General features: G+C 45.5%; 1 protein-coding gene across 2 annotated transcripts in view; it reads right to left on the bottom strand.

Annotated features, from left to right (window-relative positions):
- The window catches only part of TENM4 (teneurin transmembrane protein 4), an 813,415-nt gene that overhangs the window by 118,023 nt on the left and 671,038 nt on the right, over positions 1–24,354 (bottom strand). For both annotated transcript variants that reach the window (XM_066249328.1, XM_066249320.1), the window contains 3 exons: positions 20,746–20,931; positions 12,480–12,506; positions 5,310–5,456 (listed from right to left, as the gene is read on the bottom strand). In XM_066249328.1, coding sequence (XP_066105425.1) covers positions 5,310–5,456; positions 12,480–12,506; positions 20,746–20,931 — 360 coding nt within the window. The remainder of the gene's footprint in view (positions 1–5,309; positions 5,457–12,479; positions 12,507–20,745; positions 20,932–24,354) is intronic.

Below are 24,354 nucleotides of genomic sequence, written 5' to 3'. Positions count from 1 at the left end.
AAGACTCTTTATCAAAAGGGCTCTGGTTAAATTCCAGTGGATTTTTTTTTATTCTGGCTTCTTTATAAACATCATCCAGTTTTGTTCTCATTCTAGCTCTCCCACTGTGTGACTCTGGGCAAAGCACTTCAGTTCACGGAGCCTCAGTTTCCTCGTGTGTAAATGTCTGCTTTGTAAGTGTGGGGGGAGGGCTGGTGATCACGTGCAGTGTCCAGCACAGTGCCTGGCACCTAGGGATCATCTCTAAATGACGGATCTCTCACCTGTAATCCTCACAGCAACTCTGCAAGGCAGGCATTATTACCCTTAGTTTACAGACACGCGGCATGTTCTGGGCACAGTTTGACCGTTTCTGAAATAGGCATGAAAGGAACAGCCCTACCAGAAGGCCCGTGTGTAACAAATGAGAAGGTGCATATGACAGCACTTCATAAAGGGTTTCATAAAGGGTACAACAGGAGGAGGCCACACCTTCTTTGCCAACTGGGGCGCACTAAGGAATTCACCGTGAGTGCTGAGTCGGCCCCCGGTGCCAGCCAGCCCTGCTGGTCCCTCTCCCCAGCTGTGCCCTGGGTGAAATCTGGAGACATTCAAGATGGACTGGGCAGCCCTGACAGATTGGGAGGCGGGGGATCACTGAATTTCATTCAGGATCCGTTTCTTGTTTTTAAATCTAGACAACAACCATAAATGAAAACAAAAACAAACCAATAAAGCTAAACCCAACTTAGTCATACAGTGTAACTCTGTTTGTTTGTTTGGTTTCCTAGTTTAAAAACACTGCAATTGCATTCTTAATGAAGCTTGAAATTCAAGTTTAATTTGGAAAGGACTGCTTTAACCTTAGCAAATAGGGAAAGAAGAGAAGTTAGGAGTGTTCAGATAACTAGAAGAACCACAGTTGGGTTTACAACATCACCATAAGCCTGAAGTCTGGGCACATTGAAAAGCTCTAATGTGGCCAGACCTCAAACTACAGCAGTTTCTACCCCCTTGCCAGCTATGTGACCTGGGAAAAATACTTCTGCTTGCTAAGCCTTGGTTTCCTCATCATAGGGAAAGAGTAAAAGGATAATACCCATGCCTCCCAGTGATGTTAGGTGGATGCACAATTGCTTTGCAAACTATAAAATGACATATAAGTTAGCATTCTCATATTCCAGCTGGCTTTGGGATACTGTCATAGCCTATTTAAATCCAAGTACTCATACTATATTTCTAGGGGGAGTGTCAATCTATGAGGTTCACACGGCCACATGGGATGTCAAGAGTCTTAGGTCTCAGGCCAGGCTATGTTAATGACTTTCTGTGTGACGTTGAGGTGTATGATGTCACATTCCCTCTCTGGGCGCCCGTTTACCTGTTTGCCACATGCAGGAGAGGGAGCTGAAGTCAATGTTCTCTGTCTCTCCCAGTTATGTTACTCGACACTAAACCCTGCTCATTCCTTGTCCAACGCCCTGAGTCCTATCAGCCAAGAACAATCACTCAGTGACACTCTAACACTTCTTCCCTTCACTTCACCCGGACTTATTTATTTGGGATTATGCTATTATCATACACCTTGGCTGAAATAAAGGCACTTATTTCATTCTGTTTCCATTAGATTTAGTTGTCTGGATAACATTTCTTCCAAGTGACTGTGAGCTTCTTGAGGGAGAAAGACTAGGCCATGTTCACTGGTCTTTGCATCCCCTTAGAAAGGAGCATTCTGACATGTAGACAGCAGAAACCCAACATATGTGCTTGACTGAGCTGAAAACAGCCCAGAGCTAAACTTGGCTCACTCTTGTGTGCCTTTACAGCCTGCCCTGTTCTCTGTCCACTAAAACCATCCTCATTTGGCCACGGCCCAGGGTGATAGAGAGGCCAGTGAGGATGGCCCTGTCTCCGCCGGCACGCGCGGTTCATCTGTGCCATCGTGAAAGGCAGGAACCCCCTGCATCTTTCCCTTGGCTCCCCTAAGTAGTGGAGAGCCCACCGAGCTAAGGGCCCCAGAGGGGACACGTTTCATCATTTCACAGCTGAGAACCCCAAACCAATCTCCCTCACAATCTGGTCTCCCCAGTTAGTTGTCTTTCTAATCATGAGGACCCAGGTTTGTCTTTCCGGTTAGACTGGAAGCCTCCTATCAGGGGTCCCAGTGGGGCATCCACATATCCACACGTGTGGTGGTATCAGCTGAACCAGTGGATGCTCCTTCGTCAGCAGTGGTCCCCCTGTATTGCTGCTGTGTGCTGTCTCTCTTTCCCTCTGGGCTGTGAATTTCACAAGGGCAGGGACTGGTCTTATTTGTCTCTGAAGCCCCAGGTCCCAGGACCGGACCAGAGGCAGAGCAGACATTCAGTTAATGTTTTTCAAGTGGGTGAATGAACTCAGGTTCCAGTGCTATTGTTATGTGGCTTTTCAACAAAATAAAAGCACCTTCCAGTCCATAACATGCTTCATAAATATAAGAGGTATATTCTCCTTAATCAAGAATCTGGGGACTTTTGTATTGTTCTCTCCCAGGTCCTGCTGGTTGATCTCAGAGCAGCTGGAAGAGGCTCTGCTCCTCTGCGTCTGGAGCGGCCCTGGTTCCCATGACAAGAAGCTCCTTTCCCACCAGAGCTGAGCTGTGGGGCTGTAGGCTCTCCCACCGTGAAAACACGGGTGAGCTCTGGCTGGGGGCGGGCTGACTTTGAAGCTCAGTAAACAGAAGATACACTGGCACTGAGTTTCATGCGAGAGAATCAATGAATCTTGTCTTATAGCCTATTTTTGTACATGTGCTGTGGGGGAGATGCCCCTTCTCCCCACAGTTCTCAAGGACATTCAGTTCTCTTGCTACCCCCATGTTCAATAGCTGTTTGAAGGCTTTGGCCAAGACCCTGGACTCTCGAGAAGAGAACAACTTCCTGGTGCTGCTCCTCTGCCCTTCTCTCCTAGTACATGAATTTCCTGTTGGTCACTGGACTTGTTTACACTGTCAAAATGAAGGGGACTGCTGAGGAAATTTTGCAGAGGATTTAGGTTAACATCTCTTTCCTCCAAAGAGCAAATATTGCACTTTATCTAACCTGAAGAACACCATGCAGTGGTTGAAAACCACTGCATTAGCACTTAACTTTGGGTCATTCTTCCTCATTTGAGTCCCTAAAATGCAGGCACAAGACTTATTCATCTCTGAGGCAGGACAGTCAGGAGGTGGCACAGTCAGGAGGTGACAGAATTAGATCTGAGACCTACACCCTCTGCACCTAAAACCCCCTCTTTCAAAAGTGATCAGGACTCTAGAGCAGGAGTCAGTGGACGTAGGCCTGTTGGAATCTGACCAGCGGATCTTTCTGCCTGATCTCTGTTCCCCGTTCACTCATTTTTCCTGCCTTAGGCAGCTGTTTGGAACAAAGAAATCATCTCTTGGTTTACTCCTCACATTCTCTCTGCACCTCTGGGTCTCATTCTAAAGGCTGCGCCTTTTTCTAGCTTTTGTTACTAGGTCAACTGGATCAGACCTGAGCCTTTCATTTGTTTTGTCCTATTTGCTCCTAAACAACTGTCTTTGTTCTGGGGAAGAGTCCTTGGGTCTTCTCCTTCACATCTTATCTGCAGTGCTAAGAAGGGCTCTGCACCCAGAGGAGCAGTGCCTAGGGCCTGGCCCCATCACAGGAACTCCAGGTATTTATGGAGCACAAGAATTAGTGAACTGCATAATTTTCTGATTGATTAAGGGACATTTCAATCCTGTAAGATTTCAGGAAGAGAACTTGGACCCAATGCCTCTACCTGGCAACCAAGACCCATCCCTGTGAACTACTGTTGACAACTTCTCCATGAGCCCAGGCCTGGGTGGGTGGACCTGACTACCTCCTGGACACAGGCAGCAGATAGAAGGGATGAAAGCAGGCTCACATAAAGACTGGTAGTCTGAAACAGACATTTCCAGGTTGTTACCACCAACTCAAAGCAAATAAACTGGACTAATCACAACAGCACAAAACTGGCCATTTAATCCTTACAGTGCTTTGAAATTACAGAATTGAGCTCAAGGTCGCTGGCTTGAGCAAGGGGTGACTGGCTCGGTTGGAGCCCCCCAGTTAAGGTAAATATAAGAAATGAGAAAGCAATCAATAAACAACTAAGGTGCTGCAACTATGAGTTGATGCTTTTCATCTCTGTCCCTTCCTGTTTGTCTCTCTCTCTTGCTAAAAAAGAATAAATAAAGAAAGAAAGAAAGGGAAAGAGGGAAGAAGGGAGGGAGGGAGGGAGGGAGGGAGGGAGGAAGGAAGGAAGGAAGGAAGGAAGGAAGGAAGGAAGGAAGGAAGGAAGGGAAAGAAAGAAATTATAGAATCACTCTAAGTATTCCCAAAGGGTGGGATACAAAGTTACTGGCCTGTTGATTTCCTATTCTGCTATACACTAGAGAGTCTCTTGGTATAAATACGAGGGATCTGCATAAACATATTTGGACTAGGCTGGAAGACCATCAATAGAAAGAAGGGTTAACTGTTTTATTTTATTTTTTTATATTTCTTTTTATTCTCCTTATAACTCTCAAGATTGGTAGGGTCAGAAAGAATCACTCCACCTTCCCAGTGGGAAAGTAGAGCACATGATAGGTGTATTCATCCAAATTACCACGACAGAAAGATGAAGGCTAATTCTAGCACTAACGTAAGGACTGCAATGGCCCTTAGGATCCAACCACTCCATTCCAAAACCAGGAAGCATGGGGCCCAGACGTCAAGAAGCTTGCTTAACGATACACAGGGTTTCAAAAAATTTGAATTAGAACCCTAATCTGTTTACTTTTAGGTAATAAATGTTCCACAAGACTAGGGTTTAGACTCTCTGGCACTTAGGTGGTCCCCACTGTGCTGGGTGAACATCACCACCACAATCAGAGGAGACAGAACCTTGATGATAGGTAACTCAACCTTGGAGAAGCATCCTTTCTGCCACTTCTTATGACACAGAATTGGATGACATCTTCTTTTCCACTTCTAGTGAGGCGGATCTCACAGCTTTGTCAGGCAACTCATTCCACTATTGAATTGTTAGAAAATTCTTCCTCTTGTATACCTTCTCCTCTTCACTTGCTGTCAGATAGCAATTAATTTTATTTACTTATTTTTAATTAATTCAAATGGAACAACTAGTGACGTGCACTCATTCCTTAGACCACATGCCCAGTTCTATGCCTGTCCTGCAGGCCTCCTTGACTGGACAGCTGGTGCCTGGGAGGCCTGTTAAGTCAGTGATGCCCACCCTCCACCTGAGCCTCCCCCGATCCCAGAGATGCGTGGGGCGCCTGGGTGCCACAGCCCTACCTCCATCATTGTCTTTGCTGTCACCACAGGTGGTTTCCATGGCCGTGTCGCAGCCGGCTCCTCTCCAGCCCAGCTGGCAGATGCAGTGCCACCCGTTCAGGTCCAGGGTGCATCTGCCGTTGCCATTGCACAAGCCAGGGCAGCCCTCTGCAAGGCAAAGCGCACAGTATTGAGGTCTGATCGTCCACGGCCCACTGCAGGCACACACACTCACTCTCCACCTGCCAACTTACAAAGTGCTTTCACATCCATCAGGTCGTCGGTGCCCTCGGCACCCAGGGAGGCTGGAATCACTAGAATTGCCCCTGAGTCTGAGGCAAGCCAGACGCAGAGGTGGAGAATCTGCTAAGGACGCACAGTCAGGAGGCAGGACAGTCAGGAGGTGGCACAGTTAGGAGGTGACAGAATTAGATCTGAGACCTACACCCTCTGCACCTAAAACCCCCTCTTTCAAAAGTGATCAGGACTCTAGAGCGGGAGTCAGTGGACATAGGCCTGTTGGAATCTGACCAGCGGATCTTTCTGCCTGATCTCTGTTCCCCGTTCACTCATTTTTCCTGTCCTAGGCAGCTGTTTGGAACAAAGAAATCAACTCTTGGTTTACTCCTCACATTCTCTCTGCACCTCTGGGTCTCATTCTAAAGGCTGCGCCTTTTTCTAGCTTTTGTTACTAGGTCAACCGGATCAGACCTGAGCCTTTCATTTGTTTTGTCCTATTTGCTCCTAAACAACTGTCTTTGCTCTGGGGAAGGGTCCTTGGGTCTTCTCCTTCGCATCTTATCTGTGGTGCTAAGAAGGGCCCTGCACCCAGAGGACTGCTGACTGACTTGAGAGACGGAGCAGGGCCGTCTGTGATTGCAAACGCAAACATGGGCTGGCTGCCCCCCACCCCCCGCCCGGTTCATCTGCGCATCTGTCTGCCTGTCTGTCATTTATTAAGCACCTTCTCTGGGCCAGTGCTGGAGGTACAGAGATGAATAAGAACTAGTTCTTATTCTTGAGAAGCATGTAGCTTATCAAAGGAGACAGATTTGTATAAGCAAAATATTTCACTGCTAAGTGCCCTCAGGGAGATGTACAAAATATGGTGGGAACCGAACACGGGAGCAGCCATCTGTCTGAGGGCCGCAGATGATTTAATCAAGATGGTCAGGCAATGTTCAGGCTCTGCCTGGGTTCTGCTTTGACTAGATCATGGGGCAGGGAGTTTTTTTGTTGTTGTTTTTTTGTTGTTTTTTAAATTATTCGTATTCAAAGAGATTTACAGGTTTATGATTGACCACTTTTCCAAAGCATATGGCTCAGAAATCTACACCTGAGAATCTGAATCACTTCAGTTTCTAGCTGGCCACTCGTTTTCATTCAAGCCCCTATTTTAACTAACCTGTCAGCCCTCTCAGAGGAGCTATCGAAAGCCAGCTTCCGGTGGCACACCTTCCATGTCTTCCCTCTGCCTCTGCCCGGCCTCGGGGAACGGTATGGATGTGAAAGCACTCTGTCATATACAACCTAAATGACTATTACGAGCAGCAAACTGCTACAAGCATGGCTACAAATGGAAGTTTCTGCCATGAAGTAAATGGAAATGGATTCATTATTCTTAATGCGACAAATGTGAATGTTGCTGTCTGGTACGAGACGTAGGCCAAGGTAGGCACTCACTAAATGCCCGATCAGTTAGAATCTAAAACTCCAGTGTTTCAAGGACTTTTGGAAGTTGACTGTGACTATAAAGTAAAAGAAAAGAACATGCTCATTTATATGAGATGTTCAACCCAGCAACCAATCTATCAACCCGGCTGCTGTATTTTCCATTTAAAGGAAGAAACATTACTGAGTACATGTGCCAAGCCTAGCAGTGATTCCTCCAGAAGTTTGGGAGCAAGTTTGGGAGCAAGTGTGGGCTGTGTGCTCTTTGCACAGCAAAAGCCTGTTGGGAAAGGTGAGAAGCCATCAGCATTGCCACCCAGAAGGGATTGAGAAAGCAGTAAGCTGTAAAAGAGCAGGATCAGTGCTACGACATGCAGGTGACTACCCAGGCGCTCTAACTCAGCAGCTAACACCAGCCACCCTTCTTGAGCTAAACAATTACGTCTCCCTTCTTCCCCAATTAGTCCCATTCAAATCTGTGTCCAAGCGGTTTGGACTTCCCCTCAATTAAGCCTCATTTGCACTTGAAATGAGTCTTGGAGGAAAAGAGGTCCAAATGATAATAAAGGCAGTAAACTGCTTTCTCTTGCTCTAAGAGGTAGCCCCTTGCAAGATGCAAAGAACATCCCTTGTGCCAGAGCACAAGCTTGGGAACCGTGTCAAAGGCTGGCTCCGCCATTCAGTCGCTGTAGGACTTAGGCCCTATTTAATTCTTTGAGCCTCAGGCAATTTATAAAATGGGATTCTTGAGAGGAATAAGTAAGATAATGTATGTGTGATAAAGCCTGAGACAGTATTTCTGTCTTTTATTCATCTCTACCTTCTGTTTTGAATAATATCATAAGTTGTACCCATAACCTCAGGTAAGGGCTTATAGAAAGACAACATAGAAAACTGAGGTTATTATCTGGATTAGAGTCAGCAAACTTTTTCTATAAAGCTCCAGATAGTAGTTTAGATTTGTAAGTCATAATATCTCTGTTGCAATTACCCAACTCTACCGTTCTAGCTTGAGAGCAGCCACACACAATGTATAAATGAATGAGCATGGCTGTGTTCCAATAAAATTTTATTTACAAAACCCGGTAATGAGCCAGATTTGATCTGTGGGCTGCAGTTTGCCAACCCCTGATTTAGATGCTTCAGGATGATAATGACAATGACAGTTGCCATACACTGAGGGTCTAAGCTACTACGCTACACACTTCACATGTTATTCCTAAACTAAATTACTTTATATTTTTCAGATCCTGACTTTCTAGGGCAGTTCCAATTTCACAATATGTAAACCTAAAACATTTTTTAAAAATCATGTGGTGTAATAGAGTGTAGATTTTGGAGCTGGACAGACCTCAGTTCAAATCCCAGCACTAATATTTTACTTCCTACATGTGTAAAACAGAGAAAACAACCTAATTCCAAGAGTGGTTGAGAAGATTAGTGAAATAATGCATGTCTACCACTTAGCACTGTGGGTAACAGAGCAGGTATTCAATAAATGATAGCTGCTCTTATTATTACTGGATTTATTTGTTTTAATATTATATAACTTCACAAAGGAATTCACAAACCAGAAAAATAACCTTCTGCCAGTTCAAACTGTGTCAACATTTGAGTCAAAAGCTATGGTCCTCATGAATGAAAACCTTGCCAAAGAGACCTCAGGCAAGTCCAGGGACACGGGGATCCACAGGCAGCTGTGTGGGAGGCACCGAGAGGGGTTCAGGGTTATGTGTCCCAGCCTGGGGCCACTGTTTCATGCTCTCCTAGAACCCTGTCCTTCCTGAGAGCAACTTTGCCAAGTATACTTAAATTATTAATTTTGTAATAGTTTAATGTCTTTCTCCCTTTATTAGAATGTAAACTCCATAAGGGAGACTTTGGGCCTAATTCGTGCTTCAATATATACTTGTTGAAATGAATCAATGAGGGGAACAGGAGGCTGAGCTGCTGGTACCTACTGCTTGACTAACTTTTGTGATCTTGGGAAAGTTCCATTTCCTCTGTTGGCCTCAATTTCCTCATCTATAAAGTGAGATTTTTAGCGAGATGATCTGTTAAGTCCTTCCAGTATAACCAACCCAGTGAGAGGGTCAAAGTAACTTCAAATCTGATGACTTCATTCTGAATTTCAATAAACTTAACTCCACACTTACTGGATGCCAGGACTATGTTAATTCATGGGTCTACAGAGATGAGATATATCCCCTCACCTCAAGAATTTTATATTCTACTTACCCCACTTTGTTCCAGGGAAGATTTAAAGTGGGGCTGACGTTTCAAACCATACTTCTCAGTGTGAATTTTGTGGAATACTAATTCTAGGAGGTCCTCAAAAATAAGCTTCTGCAATCAAGTAAGTTTGAAAAACACTGCCTCCTATAGTCTTATCCTGTAAAGTCACACTCAATATTAATATATTAAAGGCACTGAAAAGTCTTTTTTGTTTATTTTTTGCCTGTTTTTTTTTAATTTTTGTCCCTCTTTACTCCCCTTCCCCCTACCCCTTGCTTATTAGCTTATCAAGACATCTTCCAACTTGACCTCAGAATGCCTCCTCTAAACCCACAACCATTTGTAGAAATATGGAATACTCCATTCCACAAAATCCACTTTGGGAAGCCCTGCCCTCTGAGGTCTTAGCCCTCAGGGCCCAGCATACATATTCTGTGCTACTTTGAGAATGCCTAGAGTAGGTGTTCTCAGTGAGGGGATACTCCCCATGGAAAATCGAGACACTCTGTCCACTGTCAGTTCCTTTAGATGGACTGAATTATGTCCTGAGGGTCTGCACTACCTTATCAGCTTCAGGGTTTCAGAAAGACCTTGAGGAACTGTGCATTGAATGAGGTTTGCTCTTATCCAGCAATTTGCTTCTGGGATAATCACACCCCCATTAGCCAGCAGGAGGAAGCCTCCTCTGGAGTGACTTGCTGACTTTCTTTAAGCAATAGGCCTATCCTTACCCACTACTGAAGCTCATTAATTCCACCAACTCTGAACCTCATCAATAATGCAGACAGCCCAAGTGACATTAACAATTCCCTCTGGAAGGACTCATGCCAGGCATTTGCTAAAGCCAAAATAATGTAATTTTAAGGTTTAGAGAAAGGCTAAGCTTTTCAAACTATGTGATGCCCTTTAAATGACAAGGGACTGCTTTATCTTCAACCTTCTGCTGAAGCCCATGAAAAAAACCCCCTTGATGCTGGCCGCAGGCGTGACTAGAAGACCTTCTGAATCCTTAACGCCATTTATTTTCTAGTTAAGGGGCTATGCAATACACCTACCTGTCATATATCAAAATGTCCCATTTCTTTATGGTTCTCTTTCTGGTCCTCTGGTACTTTTCTCATCACTAAAATTTCTTCCTTAGACAAGGTCACTATAATCTCCTATCTAGTTGATAGCAATACTCTAGATGGCCTCTTTGTAATCCCAAAGTTCTCCCTCAACTCTTCCAAATTACAAAGGTCATCAGGTCATTATCCCGCTTTTAAAAACCTTTAGGAGCTTTCTCATTTGCTTACACAAAAGTTCACAATCTTGGTCCTCAAAGCCCTGCCTGAACTTGGTGGATCTCTCTGCTAAGTGGCCCCTGGACTTCTATCATATCCCTCACCACGCTTTGTTGGAATTGTTTCATTAGTGTCTTCTCTGCTAGACCGTGGGCAAACCTATAGAAGAGACTATTTCTATTGTGTGGTAGCCACATTTCCTGGCACTCAGAAAAAGCTTAATATATTCATTGAATGAATGCTGTTTTCTTTAGTCTCTACCAATGCAATTGGAAAGCACGGAATAGAAGCTGGCTTGGCTTTGAACTACAAAGCACTCTCTTTTGACAAGTCCTGAGCTAGCATTGTACAGGTTTCTGAATTCTTTTTCAAGGATTAGCACAAATCATATAAGAAAGTCAGCCAGATTGGGGTTTGGTCCAGACCTAGATTTTGCCAAGAAACATTTGTCTTTTAAATCAACTTAAGATTCACTGACTCGTGAATGTGAACTACTTCATATAGTAAAGAAAAATTCACCAATTAGATGGTAATGTTATTAAATTTAATCTATTCTGATGATTCCTCTGATGATTATTTGTGAAATTTCTAATGAGGACTCATAGGTACTACTCTTTCTTGCTGAAAGGATTTTATTCTCAGTTGAAGACCAACGTGTGAAATGTGTGGAACTTCGCTTCTCAATGCCAGGCACCCATCTGATGGGCCCCAGTAACACCTTTGCTGTATTTGGCAAAGATGTACCAGTTGAAAAACATTTAGTAATTTGTTTCCTCAAAACCCTTTTCATAAGTTTTTAAACATAAGTTGCACTCCCTTATGAAAAGCCAATTTAGCCTTTTCTTTACAATTTCAAAAATTAGGCTGGTTAACGAAGTCCTTCTCCAAATTAAGGGTGAGAACAGGCACATGATGATAAAATATCACAGCTAACATTTGTTAAGCATCATTTCTGCCCATCTGCTAAGAGCTTTACATTCATTATTTCACCGAATCTGTACACCAAGCCTACGAGGTAGGTCCTGTTACAATCCTCTTCCATAAATACTCTGAAGTGAAGGGAGGTTAAGGAACTGGCCCAAAGTCACCCAGTTCATTAAGGGTTGAACTTAGGATTCAACTCTGGTAGCCTGACTCCAGTGCATGAGTCCTTAGCCCCTGAGATCATATTTTGTGCCCAGTGCTGTGCCAGGACTGGAGGATAAAAGGATGAATAGGGCATGGCACTTCTCCTTGGGGAGCTTGGCTTTTTTTAGGAGCACCCATATCTGATCATCCTGAGACTTATTCTTAGAGTAAAGAGGCCTATTTGGAAAGTGAGGCACTACCTAATGAATGTAAATGTTCAAAAAATAATAATAAGGAATAACTTTGCCTGTAGGGAACACTTTTCAAAAATAAGACTTACCAAAGTCAGGCCTCTGAAAAGGAAAAAAAGAAAACAAACAAAACAAAGGCCCATCCGCTCCCTGAGGTCAGGGACCTATTCTCCCCTTTCTCCAGGGCCTGGCCCAGGATCTGCTATGAGGGCTTCCGCATATATGGTTGTTGGACGAATGAACACAACCGTAATGGAATGCAGCTCCACAGGAGTCTCTGCTTTCTCTGGGGTTTCTTCTTCTCTCAGGCCACCCACTCTGGTTCCTACCACCTTAATTCTAATGGACCAGGGGCTGTAAGGGATGGGTAGGGTGACAGGAGATTGGTAGAGGATGAGGAGTGCCTGTATGCATGGGGAGGGAAGGACAGCAGCACCATGGTAATGTCACAAACAGACTGAGCATCTCCGGGGGAGGAATGCCACTCCAGGTCTATCATTCACCTTGTGACCAAAACCCCGCCCTCTGGGCAGTGGATGCTGTGACAAAGCTGGGGATGTGGCAGTATCTGGACACCATGCTTCTGGGGTGTATATACATTTTTATATGCACATTTCTTCTTTATGCGTATACACAGACACACACACAAAGACAATAGGAAAATAGTGGAAGGAAGACCATACCTTTAACTACCCTATCCAGATAGTGCGCTTGGGAAATAAAAGACAGAACATTTAAGGTAGGATCAAGTGGTGCAACACTGCCTGCCACATAACCATGCCAGGTGCTAGGGAGACAAAGGAGAGACACCCCACTTTGGGGACAGCCCTGCCACGGTGGAGAAATAAAATCAAAGATAGGATAACATGAGAGAGGAGGGAGAGCAAGCACATTCTCCAGGGAGGGTCAAAAGGAACTTCAACTCAAATACAATCATATAAAACAAGAGGACATATGGATAAGGCCAACGGGAGGAAAGGAGATGGGAAGCTGCAAGAGCGGCCACACGCCTGTCCTGTCACATTTGTTCAGCTTTGATGGAAAACTAGAACTTGCCCTTTGTCTAACCAGAACAGCAGCCAACTTCCCTCCTGGGGAAGCAGGGGGTGAGAGCCAGTGCACCCTGTCCGGGCAGAGGGGGCTCCGGAAGCTGGAACTCAGAACTAGGCCATAGTGCAATCATCTTTGATATGAACCGGGGAAGTGGGTTGAGTCTTTGGTCAAATATAGCACTAGATTATATGTTTGTTGGGTTTGACTTTTCCATGAACATACGTGCCCACAGAGATGTGAATGCAGAATGCCTGGTGTTCTGAGTAAGATGCCTCTCTCCTATGTGTATCTTATAGAGACTGTGAAGTGCTGGTCAATGGAAAATAAGAAAAAGAACAGAAAACCTGGCCATGTCCCAGCGCTTATTAACTCAAAAGACAGAATGATGTATGCTTTGTTTCCCAGTGTGGGCGGGGGCATTGCATCCAAGCATTGAATGATTTGGCAGTCTAAGGTTTTCCTTATTTGTGAGGGTGGGAGGCAAATGCTGCTCTGAAATAAACCCTACTGTGCATATATGTGGCTGTGCAGATGTCTGCTTTCCCAGAATAAATTGGTAATACCATTTCATCTTTCCACCTAGGCTGTAGCTGTCATCATTTGAGGAGCTTCTTATTCACCCCCCTCCCATGACTCCCCTATTTGTGGTCCCACAAAGGCCAGACAGATCACTGTCTCCTGAAGGGCCTGCTGCTTTCTGCCAGGCTGACCCCCATACTCAGCTCGATTTCATACGAGAATCAAAGGTCTGTATGTAGGACTAGACTGCAATGGTGGGGCCTTACCTGGAAGCCCTAGGGTTCTACAAACTGTAAGGACATTCTCACTCTCTTCATAGAAAAAAAAAACACATACATTTTATTTTTTCAGTCCTTTGGATAGGATCGACACTGTTGCTATTCATCAACAGATATTTGCCTAGAAGACTGGTGGATAAGAGGCTCTCTGTTCTTAGTGTGGGTATCCATGTGGTCTCTGTTTCAAAATGAAATATGCTCCTGGAGGAACAACCAAGTGGAAAATTGGGAAGAGGAGATTTTAACTGGGCCTGCATGCTTCCCCTTCGTTACTATAGACGCTGTGGCATCTGCGAGGTTGCAGGTTCTAATGGAAAATGAAGGAGAGTGGCTGGTTAAGCAGGAGTGGAGAACGAAGCTGTGGAATGCCAACAATGACAAACAGGGCCAGCCCACGTATAGTACAGCCCAGGAAACAGCCCCGGCCCAGGGGAAGACTTTCTTGATTCTTGGTTCATCTGTCACTTTCATCTTAGTCCAGCTCATTCATCTAATTTTGGAAAGTGATCTAAAATTCTTTAGATATCATCTCCCAGGACATGCCATCAGACAGCAGTAACATGCAGGATCGCCCGGCTTAGCTGTTGTTCTTAGCTTTCAAATCTGCAGAGCTTTATAGAGGGTCATAGTTACACATTCTTGTAAAGACTCTGAACCCAGGTACAGAAAAGATGGAGTGAGTCTAGATTTCATTCACAGGGTTGGGAAGGATGACTAGGCTGAATGAGACACCATCAGTGTGATCCAAATGGCCATACCTCCGTGCAGCATTCGCTTTGAGAGAGTTCTCCAACAAGAAACTCTTTGTCTCCAAATTTAGTGGTGACATGGCTCTGGTGATGAGTAGAGATTATGACTACTCTATAGGCTACTTTCCCCAAGCCCAGGGTCTGCCTTCAGTGAACTGTCTCTCTTCGTGTGTGTGTGTGTGTGTGTGTGTGTGTGTGTGTGAGAGACAGAGAGAGTCAGAGAAAGGGACAGATAGGGACAGACAGACAGGAAGGAGAGAGATGAGAAGCATCAGTTCTTTGTTGTGGTTCCTTAGTTGTTCATTGATTGATTTCTCATATGTGCCTTGACCGGGGGGCTACAGCAGACCGAGTAACCCCTTGCTTGAGCCAGCGACCTTGGGTTCAAGCTGGTGAGCCTTGCTCAAACCAGATGATCCCATGCTCAAGCTGGCGACCTCGGGGTCTTGAGCCTGGGTCCTCCACATCCCAGTCTGACGTTCTATCCACTGCGCCACCACCTGGTCAGGCAAAACTCTCTCTCTTCTAATGCCATTTTCTTTTTGAGATTTTTTTAAAAAAATAACAGGGATCTCTATTAAATGTAAATGATTTTTAAATACCTTTAAAAAATGCTTCCTGATTTTTCCAGATTGCAGGCAGCAACAGCAGCTAGTAGTGGTGACTGAGGTAGACTCAGGTTTCAATCAACATTGTGAGTTTCAGGAGAGCAAAGTAGACATTCAAAACTTCCCATTCTGACTCCACAAATCAAGAGGTCACTTTACATGGTGACCTCAAGCCACACTCTGAGTCCAAAGCTGATAACAGCCAGTCAATACCAACTCTAACAGTTTCCTGGGAATAAAACAGAGCTTCCTTTTCTTTGGCTATTGAAAATGGAAGTGATAACTGGGTCACTGAAGTCCAATACCCTTTATTTATAAAAGGCACATTCAGAAGTCCATACTGTTATTGATTTCATTGTTTGAAAATCTTGGCACATACGCCCTTGAGTAATGGTCACTTGAAAATTCAGCATGATTTTAAAGTACTGATTTTAAGAAAAGATGGCAAAACGTACAACATCCATAAGTTTGCGTTATGAATGATGGATTCAGGACTTCACAAAATTCCTTCATATTTCTCCTCAGAACTCCAGGATGAAGATGATGGCAGCAGAGTCACTCTTCATCTCAGGCCATGCTTAGTCTTTCAGCACTGCACACCCGCTTCCTGAGCTCCTACATTCCTATCACTGCCAGGAGCTGGGGACAGTGGCGGCACACGGCTATTGATGATACAGACTCAGAGCCTCTCGCATGAGCTTGGCCTACGAGGTCTTAGATATCTTTAGCATCTCTATAACCTCCAACATGAAAACTTCTTTCCTTGACCTGCCTGTACCGACAAGAGTTTCTCTTAGGATAATCCCAAGAAGTTTCAGGGTCCCCCAGGAAAAGGTTATGGAGAACACGACAAGAGGCTTTTTATTCTTATTCTCCAGGAGCCTCTGTTGACTTTAATGGTTGTATGATTGAATCACGTTAGGCCAGGTTAAACAAGGATCATTATAGTGTGTGATGCCTGGTGTGGCTGCAATCATCTAAATTCCTTTCAGACGAATGACAAACCATTTAAGAGGTGTTCTTGTTAACATCTTGGAAACATTAATGCTCTTCTCTCTCTGGATGATCAGTGGGTAAGTGGCCAATGGCACTCATCCCGAAAGGGACTCACAAGGCCCACTGACTTTCCTCCAGTTCCCCACTCCTACCACATGTCGGCTAAAATCTCCCAGATTCCTCAACTAATCAAACCCTTGCTCTGATAACTTGGGGTAGACCCCTGTCCATTTTTTTTTTCTCCTTGTCAGCACCTGTCTTGTAAAGTCACAGATCCTATTGTGAGAATGCTTTTGAGGAGGGTAAGCATAAGGCTATCGGGCACTGATACCTCGTGAGTGACTTGTAAGTTCTCTGTTGAGGACTGTCTAATTACCAAAAAATAAAACAAACAAACAAACAAAAAATAACCCAGAAAAAAACAAAACAAAATAAAAAACAAACAAAATAACAAAAACAGTCTGAGAGTTACCACTTAAAAGTAGACAAAGAACTCTAGATTTTGTGGCCTTTCTTTAAAATTTCTCTTCATCTGGCTTTGCTCACTCTAGTAATTGCATCACTGGAGTATTATTTTGATCTTACTCCCAGAGGAGGATTTGTTTAAGAATCAAGATTTATATGATTGGACAGCTCTCCTGAAGCCTAGTAAATAATTCTGTATATCTGGCATCTTGAATAATCACAGCTTTGGGGTCAAGGTTGGAATTTTACAAATGTAATCAGAAGCTGGCATTTCCCACATGTGTTTTGAGACTTTATAGACAAGGGGCACTGAAGTGAATAAAATTACTATCATAGAAGTGATGCAAAATGTTAGTAGTGTTTTCAAAGAAATAGAAAAAAAAATGAACACTTTCTTAAAGTTAAGTATGATTTGCAGCTTTCTCTAAAGAAATTAGAGGTCAAGCTCTAGACTTAAGAAAGCTATAAACTTTCTGGAAAAGGCATCAAAAATATGTTTTTGACGGGTCTATGTTGCCTATATACTTAAGAAATAGATCTACATCAATCCATCTTACCTTAACTTCTAGACTAGAAAAACTGGGTTCCCTATACACCAGCAATTTTCAACCGATGTGCCGAAAGAATTTTTAAAACATGCAATATCTACGTAGTCAGGGGCACTGACTTCTTTTCCTTTAGACTGTTAAATAAAAAAAAATGACAACAGGCAACACAACAATAGCCATCTAGTGTGAATGAATAAAAATTATACCAATTTTTTTTTTTTTGTTAGATGAGCAAAATATATTTTTTGGTGTGCCGCAGAATTTTAGTAATTAGCTTCTGTGTGCCATGAGATGAAAAAGGTTGAAAATTGCTGATATACACAAGTACGAGTATTAAGTGACGCATGAGAAAGAAAAACAAAAAATCCTTTTTTATTTCTGGGTTGTTTTTGTGAGCAGGTAAGTCAGCTTCAGGCTGACAGGCCTGAGGTTCTGTGGCACCAGGAGGCCTCCTCCGGCCACCCCGCTCTGGGACTCACAGAGGAAGCAACAGAAGGCCCGTACACCGTGCGGCCTGACCTTTCTTGAAGATGTAGAGACAGATGATTCTTAACATAAGGAATTAGAATTCAATGGAAAATATTTTTACTTTTTGACAAAAACAACAAAAAACAAACAAAAAACGAAAACAACAACCTCAAAACAAACAAACAAACAAAAAACAAAAAGCCTGCCCAATAAAGAGGATGTCAATGTCCAGTTCCCTTTCATTCTGAAAACCGACCTCTTTTGAGAAAAAGCAAGTAGCTTCCCTAAAAGGAAACATCTACCAAAACCTCCAAAGGGGATAGTTAATTCCTCCTTTAATAATCTGCTCTGGGAAACGTCGTTAGTGTAAAAGGTTCTCCTACTGGGGACTTGACCATGAGGAGTGCAGGCCTGTCTTATTCTTCTGTGCTGGCTGTTAAAAGGAATCAAGTCATTCTTTCCTGTTTATGAAGGGCAGCAGTGTGTGAACAAACAGGCCCTCCCCTCTCCTGCTCCCGTGCGTGGGGATCTCTGAACCAGGGCTATGGACACTGACTCTTTCTCTGGTGTGGGACATATCCATACCGCGGCTCATGAGCTAGTGAAAGTGTAATGACCTACAGTTTAATAATAATCTTGTAATAAGGGCAAATGTAACACTTTGAACTCCAACTTTTCACATCAGCATTTTGTTCTTTTCCTAAATGACCCTCAGGCAGTCAAGTTCTGTGGAAATCTAGGAAAGTGCTATTTGCTACCCTTCAAGTTTCAAGAGGAGTTTCTCCTCATTTCCATTCCAAAGAGAAAAGGAAGGCATCCTCATTGTTTCCCTCCTTTGCAGGGGCCTAGCCCTTGTGTCCCTAAGGTGATGGACGTGTTCCTTCAGCACTGAGGGGTGAGGTTTCTCAGCAGGATGCAGCTGGCCACAGGCAGAGACCCACGGGGGGATTGGGGAGCAGTTGCCATGCGGGGAGATTAGACAGGGACAAGAAAATGCTCATCACACAATGATAGGTAATAGAATTCCCAGCCAGCGTCCTTTCATCTGAGCCACTATGACTAGCTCATTACTTCTTCAATGTCCCGTGACATTTTTCTGGTATTTATGACTGTCAACCTCCCTCTTGAATCAGTGCACATTCACCTTGATGTATTTCTTATCTGGTGGGGAAGAAGCATCAGCAATTCTGCAATCCTGAGGAGGAAGTTCTCTTAAAGAGTGACAATGGGGTGAGCAGGGGAGGAGAGGAGGAGAGGAGGAGAGGGGGAGAGGAGGGGAGGGGGGAGGAGGGGAGGAGGAGAAGGGGAGGAGGGGGGGAGGAGAGGAAGGGGGAGATGGGGAAGTGGGGAGCGTATTCTGACTTCTTGGCATCAAAACAAAAGGGGTATTCCTTAAGGCCAGGCTGATGAACATCCAAAAGGACCCGAGATGGGGCACAGCCTGCTTCCAAGCCCTGTCATCAGTCACCTGTGACCTGACTGAGGGAGACTTTTTCTAAATTCCTTGTTGTCTGACTCAAATGAGATGCTTTTCTGGTATAGAAGTCTCACATCCGTAAACTCTTGGGAACTCAGTAAGGTGAGTTGAGGATTCTGTAAGCAAGATAGAAAAACCAAGAACGTATGCGGTAAGACATGGCGGCACACTCTTCTGTGGAAAAGCAGGGAGGGCCGCCATGGGCTCTGAGTGCCGGCTGGGAGTGGGCCAGCAAATCAGGTGTGGAACTCTGAGCACAGTGTTGTAAGAAGACACCGCCTCTGGGAAGGACAGGAGCTGGAGCCTCTATAGAAAACCTGGGCTTTGTCCTCCAAGGACTGCAGAGCAAGCAGATGTGAACAGCCCCTGTGCCACAGCTCAGAAAACTGAGCCTCATATTCCTGTTTTACTTCTTAAAAGGTAAGTGGCCTTTGGCCTCCGTTCCCTGGAAAGGGGGGAATTATATGTGTGCCTTCACAGGGTGGTTGTTAGGAGTATGAAATAATGCAGTTAAAGCCTTTAGCACAGTGCTTGGCACATTGCAAATGTTCAAAAATTATAAGCCATTATTATTAATAGTAGTAAGTATAAGGTATTCCGCAGCCACTTTTAAACAGAGTGATGCTTTAAGAGCAGGGATGATGGATACAAACTAAATTCGGGCTACGAAATAATAGGAATGGAGCCTAAAAAACCCCCAAAAGACCATGAGATAAGAGGCAGCTAGCTCCATTTTCTCAAAATTCTTTTGTCCCCCAAAGCTTTGGGGCTGTCTCCTAGTTGCTGTAAGACTCAAGAAGTGACTTTCAGAGCTGGAGAAGCACCCAGAATCCTGCATTTTAAAGCCATGTGCTTACCATCTGATCACAGACCCTTCCTCTAAAAAAAATGGAAGGGAAGAAGTTTTAAAACACACATACACAAACCAGTTGATTCAATAAAAAGCTTTTGGTGAGTGTTCATTCCAGATAATAAACCAAGCAAAAATGTCTGGCTGTGTTTAAAATCAACAAAACCAGCAGGAAAGGCAGAGAGAAGGGAACGGAGTGATCGGCTTGTTTTGAAAGCTGCCAGCAGCGCTGCTTTAGCAGGGGTCGGTGGAGCCGAGGAGCCCCCAAGAGAGGGGCAAGGAGACAAATGCAGACAGGACGGAAGCCGAGGACAGGGGTGGGAGGGGTCCGAGACCCTAATGGGATGCAGATGTGGCCTGTGGGAAGCGTTGCCCAGGATTCCAGACCTCTTTGGGAGCTCAGACCTAGCAGACCAGTGGGTATGGAGGATTCAGAACTAGGCCCAAGCCCTCCCTACCAGATTGTGAATATGATAATAATGGCTGTATTTACTGAGCACCCGGCTATGTGCCAGCTTATTCTCAGCTCTTTACATGAATTATTATCCCCATTTTATAGGTGAGAAAACTGAGGCTCAGAGCGGCATTGGGACTTGCCCACAGCTGGTAAGGGAGACTCCTCTGCCTCATTCTTGAACCATAGCTCCTTAACACATATCTAGACTGCATTTGGCCAAGGAAAGGCTAAATAGCAAGGCATGCTAACCTGCTACCTAGTATCTGGGAAACGCAGATTGGGAGGAAGGGAGGTAAAAAGTGTTCACATATGAGTTTAAGCCCAATTGGTGTCTAGGAAATGCCAACCATAGTGTCACCAGATGAAAGGACTTTTTGCCCAGTTCCCACATGCAGTAAGGGTCCAGTCCTGGCTCCGAAGTACCCGAGAGACAAAGGCACCAGGCAGGCCAGAGAAGGTACCCCGAGGCCTGGCCCCATACCGATGGTGCAGTGCTCGCCGTTCCAGCCGGGGCTGCATTCGCACTTGCCGTCGCGGCAGGTCCCGTGCTCAGCGCAGCGCGGGTGGCAGGCCCGCTGGTCACAGGCTGCTCCCATCCAGCCGTCCTCGCAGCGGCAGGTGCCCCCCACGCACACACCGTGTCCCCCACAGTCAGCAGCGCAGATCTCTGTGGGGAGGAGGGGGAGGGGAGAGAAAAAAACAAGCACTGAGCAAGTTGTTGTTGGGAGGAAGGGGCACACGTGGCTGCCTTCCTTGGCTTCTATGAGCAGTCTGGATTCCTGGGGCTTAGGAAGCTGATCTCCATGGACAATGGCCCTCGGACAAGAACAATTGTCTGGGTGGAAGCCTGTTCTTCACCAAAATAGGAGGGCTTAAAGGGCTCTGCTCTGACTGCTTTTTCCCATCACCAGCCTGTCCCCACTTCTGTGCCTGCCACTTCCAAAGGGGACTACACTGCTGAACAGATGTGAGGAAAAGTCAAATTTAATTAAAAACCAGTTATGTGTGAAAACAAAGTGAGGATGAGCCCCCGACTGCCAAGCTTGTGGGTCTGGCTGGGCCGTGAAGGGTCCTGGGCCTGCATGTTGCTCCAGCCTGGACTCAAGTCAGTGTGGGTAAAAGGAAGGCTGGACCCTGCGGCCCCTGGTGTACTCTGGTGCCAGCTGTGGGCCTCTGCTGGGTTTCTGCCCTGTCCTCCTGCTCCGTGCCTCATTCCTGCAACTCCATTTAGAAGCACCAGCTACATGGCCCTTCTTATCCAAAGAAAGCCAATGGGGGTGGGGGTGCTCCACAGCAGCCTGGAGTGGCCCAGCCCTTCACCAACATGCCCACGACCTGATTCACAAGCTCCTTGGGCCTGGGGTCAGCGTAGCTTCACAGTTATTCAGGCAGAGGTTGTGAAGACTCCCAAACACAACTGCTTTTTAGGAAATGGGCAGAGCAACCATGGCCAGGGCCCAATGGAGACCCTGACCCGATTCTGTGCCTCATAGCCCACCCGTCTTCAAGTGAAAATCCCAACGTCTTGAAATTCTTTCAAACTAAATTATTTGGCATCCATGTCAAACTGTATTTGCCCATTTCTACTCCATTCTAAGCAAATAATAGTCCAGGTACTTTTGAAAAAGGAAAGAAAACAAAATTAGATTTTAGAGGCTCAGATCTTTTGTATGAATCTAGAAGGCAATGATTAAAATGTTCAAGAATTAAAAAAACAACAACAGTGAGTTACCCATTCATGGTGTGTTACAATGCCAGACACCTTACCAAGCACACTACCTGAAATGGGGGATGCTACATGCAGCAGCACATTGGGTTCCTCAGCTGCCCAGAGGAGGAGGAGGCTACTGTACAATGGGTTCAAAGAGCCCTGACCTAGAACCAGGGCTCTTTGAAACCCAGTTGCTGAGCTGCATGACCTTGGCCAGGTTCCTTGACTTTGCCAATGTGTTGAGAGTGGGCAGGAGCGATGCTGCCTCACAGCATCTGTGCTGACCGGCAGGGCTGTGCAGGCGCTCAGTGGAATGGATGACAGCAAGGGCATGGCAAAGGTCACCAACTCAAGAAACATTTCTGAGGACAGTGAGCTGCAGACTAGGAATTCAAGGACCAGGTTTGCAAGGTCTGTGTCTACTCAGCCACTAATCTGCTATGTGACCGTGGGAAGGTCACTTCCCCTCTCTGGGTGTCAGTTTCTTCTTCTACTGGGGGGGGACCTGATGGCATCAAAGTTCCCTTTGGCTCTAAGACTGTGGGAGTCTGCAAGTGCCCTCCAGGTTGCCGAGCATCATCTACTGCAGGTTCAGTTCAGGTGTCCCTCTGCCCAAGTAGCCTGCTGCGAGTCCCTCTGTGCTTATTCTCTTGCTCTTGGCTTTCCAGGCTGAATGGTAGAGCGATTTGCTGCTTCTGCGTCTGCCTCACTATCAGATGAGGGATGTCCGAGGCTGGATTGAATCCTTCTGATCAGTTCATTTGTTTGTTTGTTTGTTTGTTTTTTTAATCAAGTGAGAGGCAGGGAAGCAGAGAGGCAGACTTGTATACTCGCCCCAACTGGGATCCACCTGGCAACCCCTGTCTGGGGCTGATGTTCTGCCCATCAGGGGCCACTGCTCCGTTGCTTGGCAACTGATCTATTTTAGTGCTTGAGGCAAGGCCATGGAGCCATCCTTAGTGCCCAGGGCCAACTTGCCCATTCAAGCCATGGCTGCAGGAGGGCAAGAGGGGAGGGGGAGTGTGGAGAAGCAGATGGTCACTTCTCCTGTGTGCCCTGACTGGGAATCGAACCCAGGACTTCCACATGCCGGGCTGACATCCTACCACTGAGCCAACCAGCCAGGGCCTTCTGATCAGTTCTATGCCTGGTACCCAACCCAGATCTTGGCACAGGACAGACCCTTACTTAAGGCTTGTTGGATAACGGATGAACACGCAGGTGCCTGAGAATGTACAAGAGTTCACAAACACCCTGCTCAGTCTGGCTGAAAACTGGTCCAGGACTATCTCTCTGCTTATCTCTAGTGAGCTGCCCTCGTGGAAATGTCTCAGGTGAGGGATATGGAATAACGTCACTCCGTCCAGTAGCCCCCCTGGAGTGGGGCTTTCTCAGGGTGCCCTTCCAGCTTCTTTCCCTTCTTTGCACCCAGATCACAGAGACAGCCTGCAGGCCCCAGTCCTCCACGTGGCCTGTTTCTGAAGTTTGCATCCCTTCTGCACAGCACTGCTCAGTGCAGTGACCCCTGGTGACTCCAGAAGCTGAGCCTGCACTCGAGGCTAGAACTTTCCTGAGAGACTGGGAGGAAGGATTAGCGTTTGTTTGGGTGTACTCAGCACCGTTTGCAGGTGGTAGTTTGTGGGGGACACGGCCTTGGTGATTTAGGCAGCAGGGTATGCGAAGCTCACGGGGTAGGGAGCAGAGCAGGCACGCTTTCCCTATGACTTGACTGACTTCAGGTCTTCGCTAACAGGTAGCTCGTTCCTTCATTAATTAGTCTGAAAGCTGTGGGGATGGAAGAGCATAAGACTTGGAATCAGAAGGGGCTCTAGATACCAGTGCTGCCAGTGATTTGACCTTATGAAACCTATTCAATTGTCCTCAGCTTCATTTTCTTCCTCTGTGAAATGGGGATGATGATAGCACCCACTTTAGTGGATATCGAGTTGCTGACATCCAGTAGTTTATTAGTAAATTCATACTGATTCATTTGTTCCTTCAATATTCCATGCCCACTATGTGCCAGAGACTATGTCTGGTGCTAGGACTCCAGAGGGCAATAAGACATGACCTCCACCCTCCAGGAGATCACACTCCAGACAAAGCTCAAACGAATACTGGCATCCCAAAGCTACCCAGATAATCTATAGCCGTTACTTACTTCTGCACCTTTCTGTGTACATGCAGTGAATTGAGTTTCAGGATCAGACATATTGGGGGTCTGCCCTTGGCTTTGCACTTATTGCCTGGGTAACCTGCAAATTGCAAATGATGAAATTCATCAAACCTTGCTTTCCATTTCTGTAAAACGGGAATAATAACTTCCACTTCACCCATCTCACAGGGCAGGTGTTAAAGCAAATGGGGTAATGTGTGGGA

The sequence above is a fragment of the Saccopteryx bilineata genome, chromosome 1, assembly GCF_036850765.1.
Source record: "Saccopteryx bilineata isolate mSacBil1 chromosome 1, mSacBil1_pri_phased_curated, whole genome shotgun sequence".
NCBI classification, from domain to species: Eukaryota; Metazoa; Chordata; class Mammalia; order Chiroptera; family Emballonuridae; genus Saccopteryx; species Saccopteryx bilineata.
This window is presented reverse-complemented; position numbering and strand designations above follow the sequence as displayed.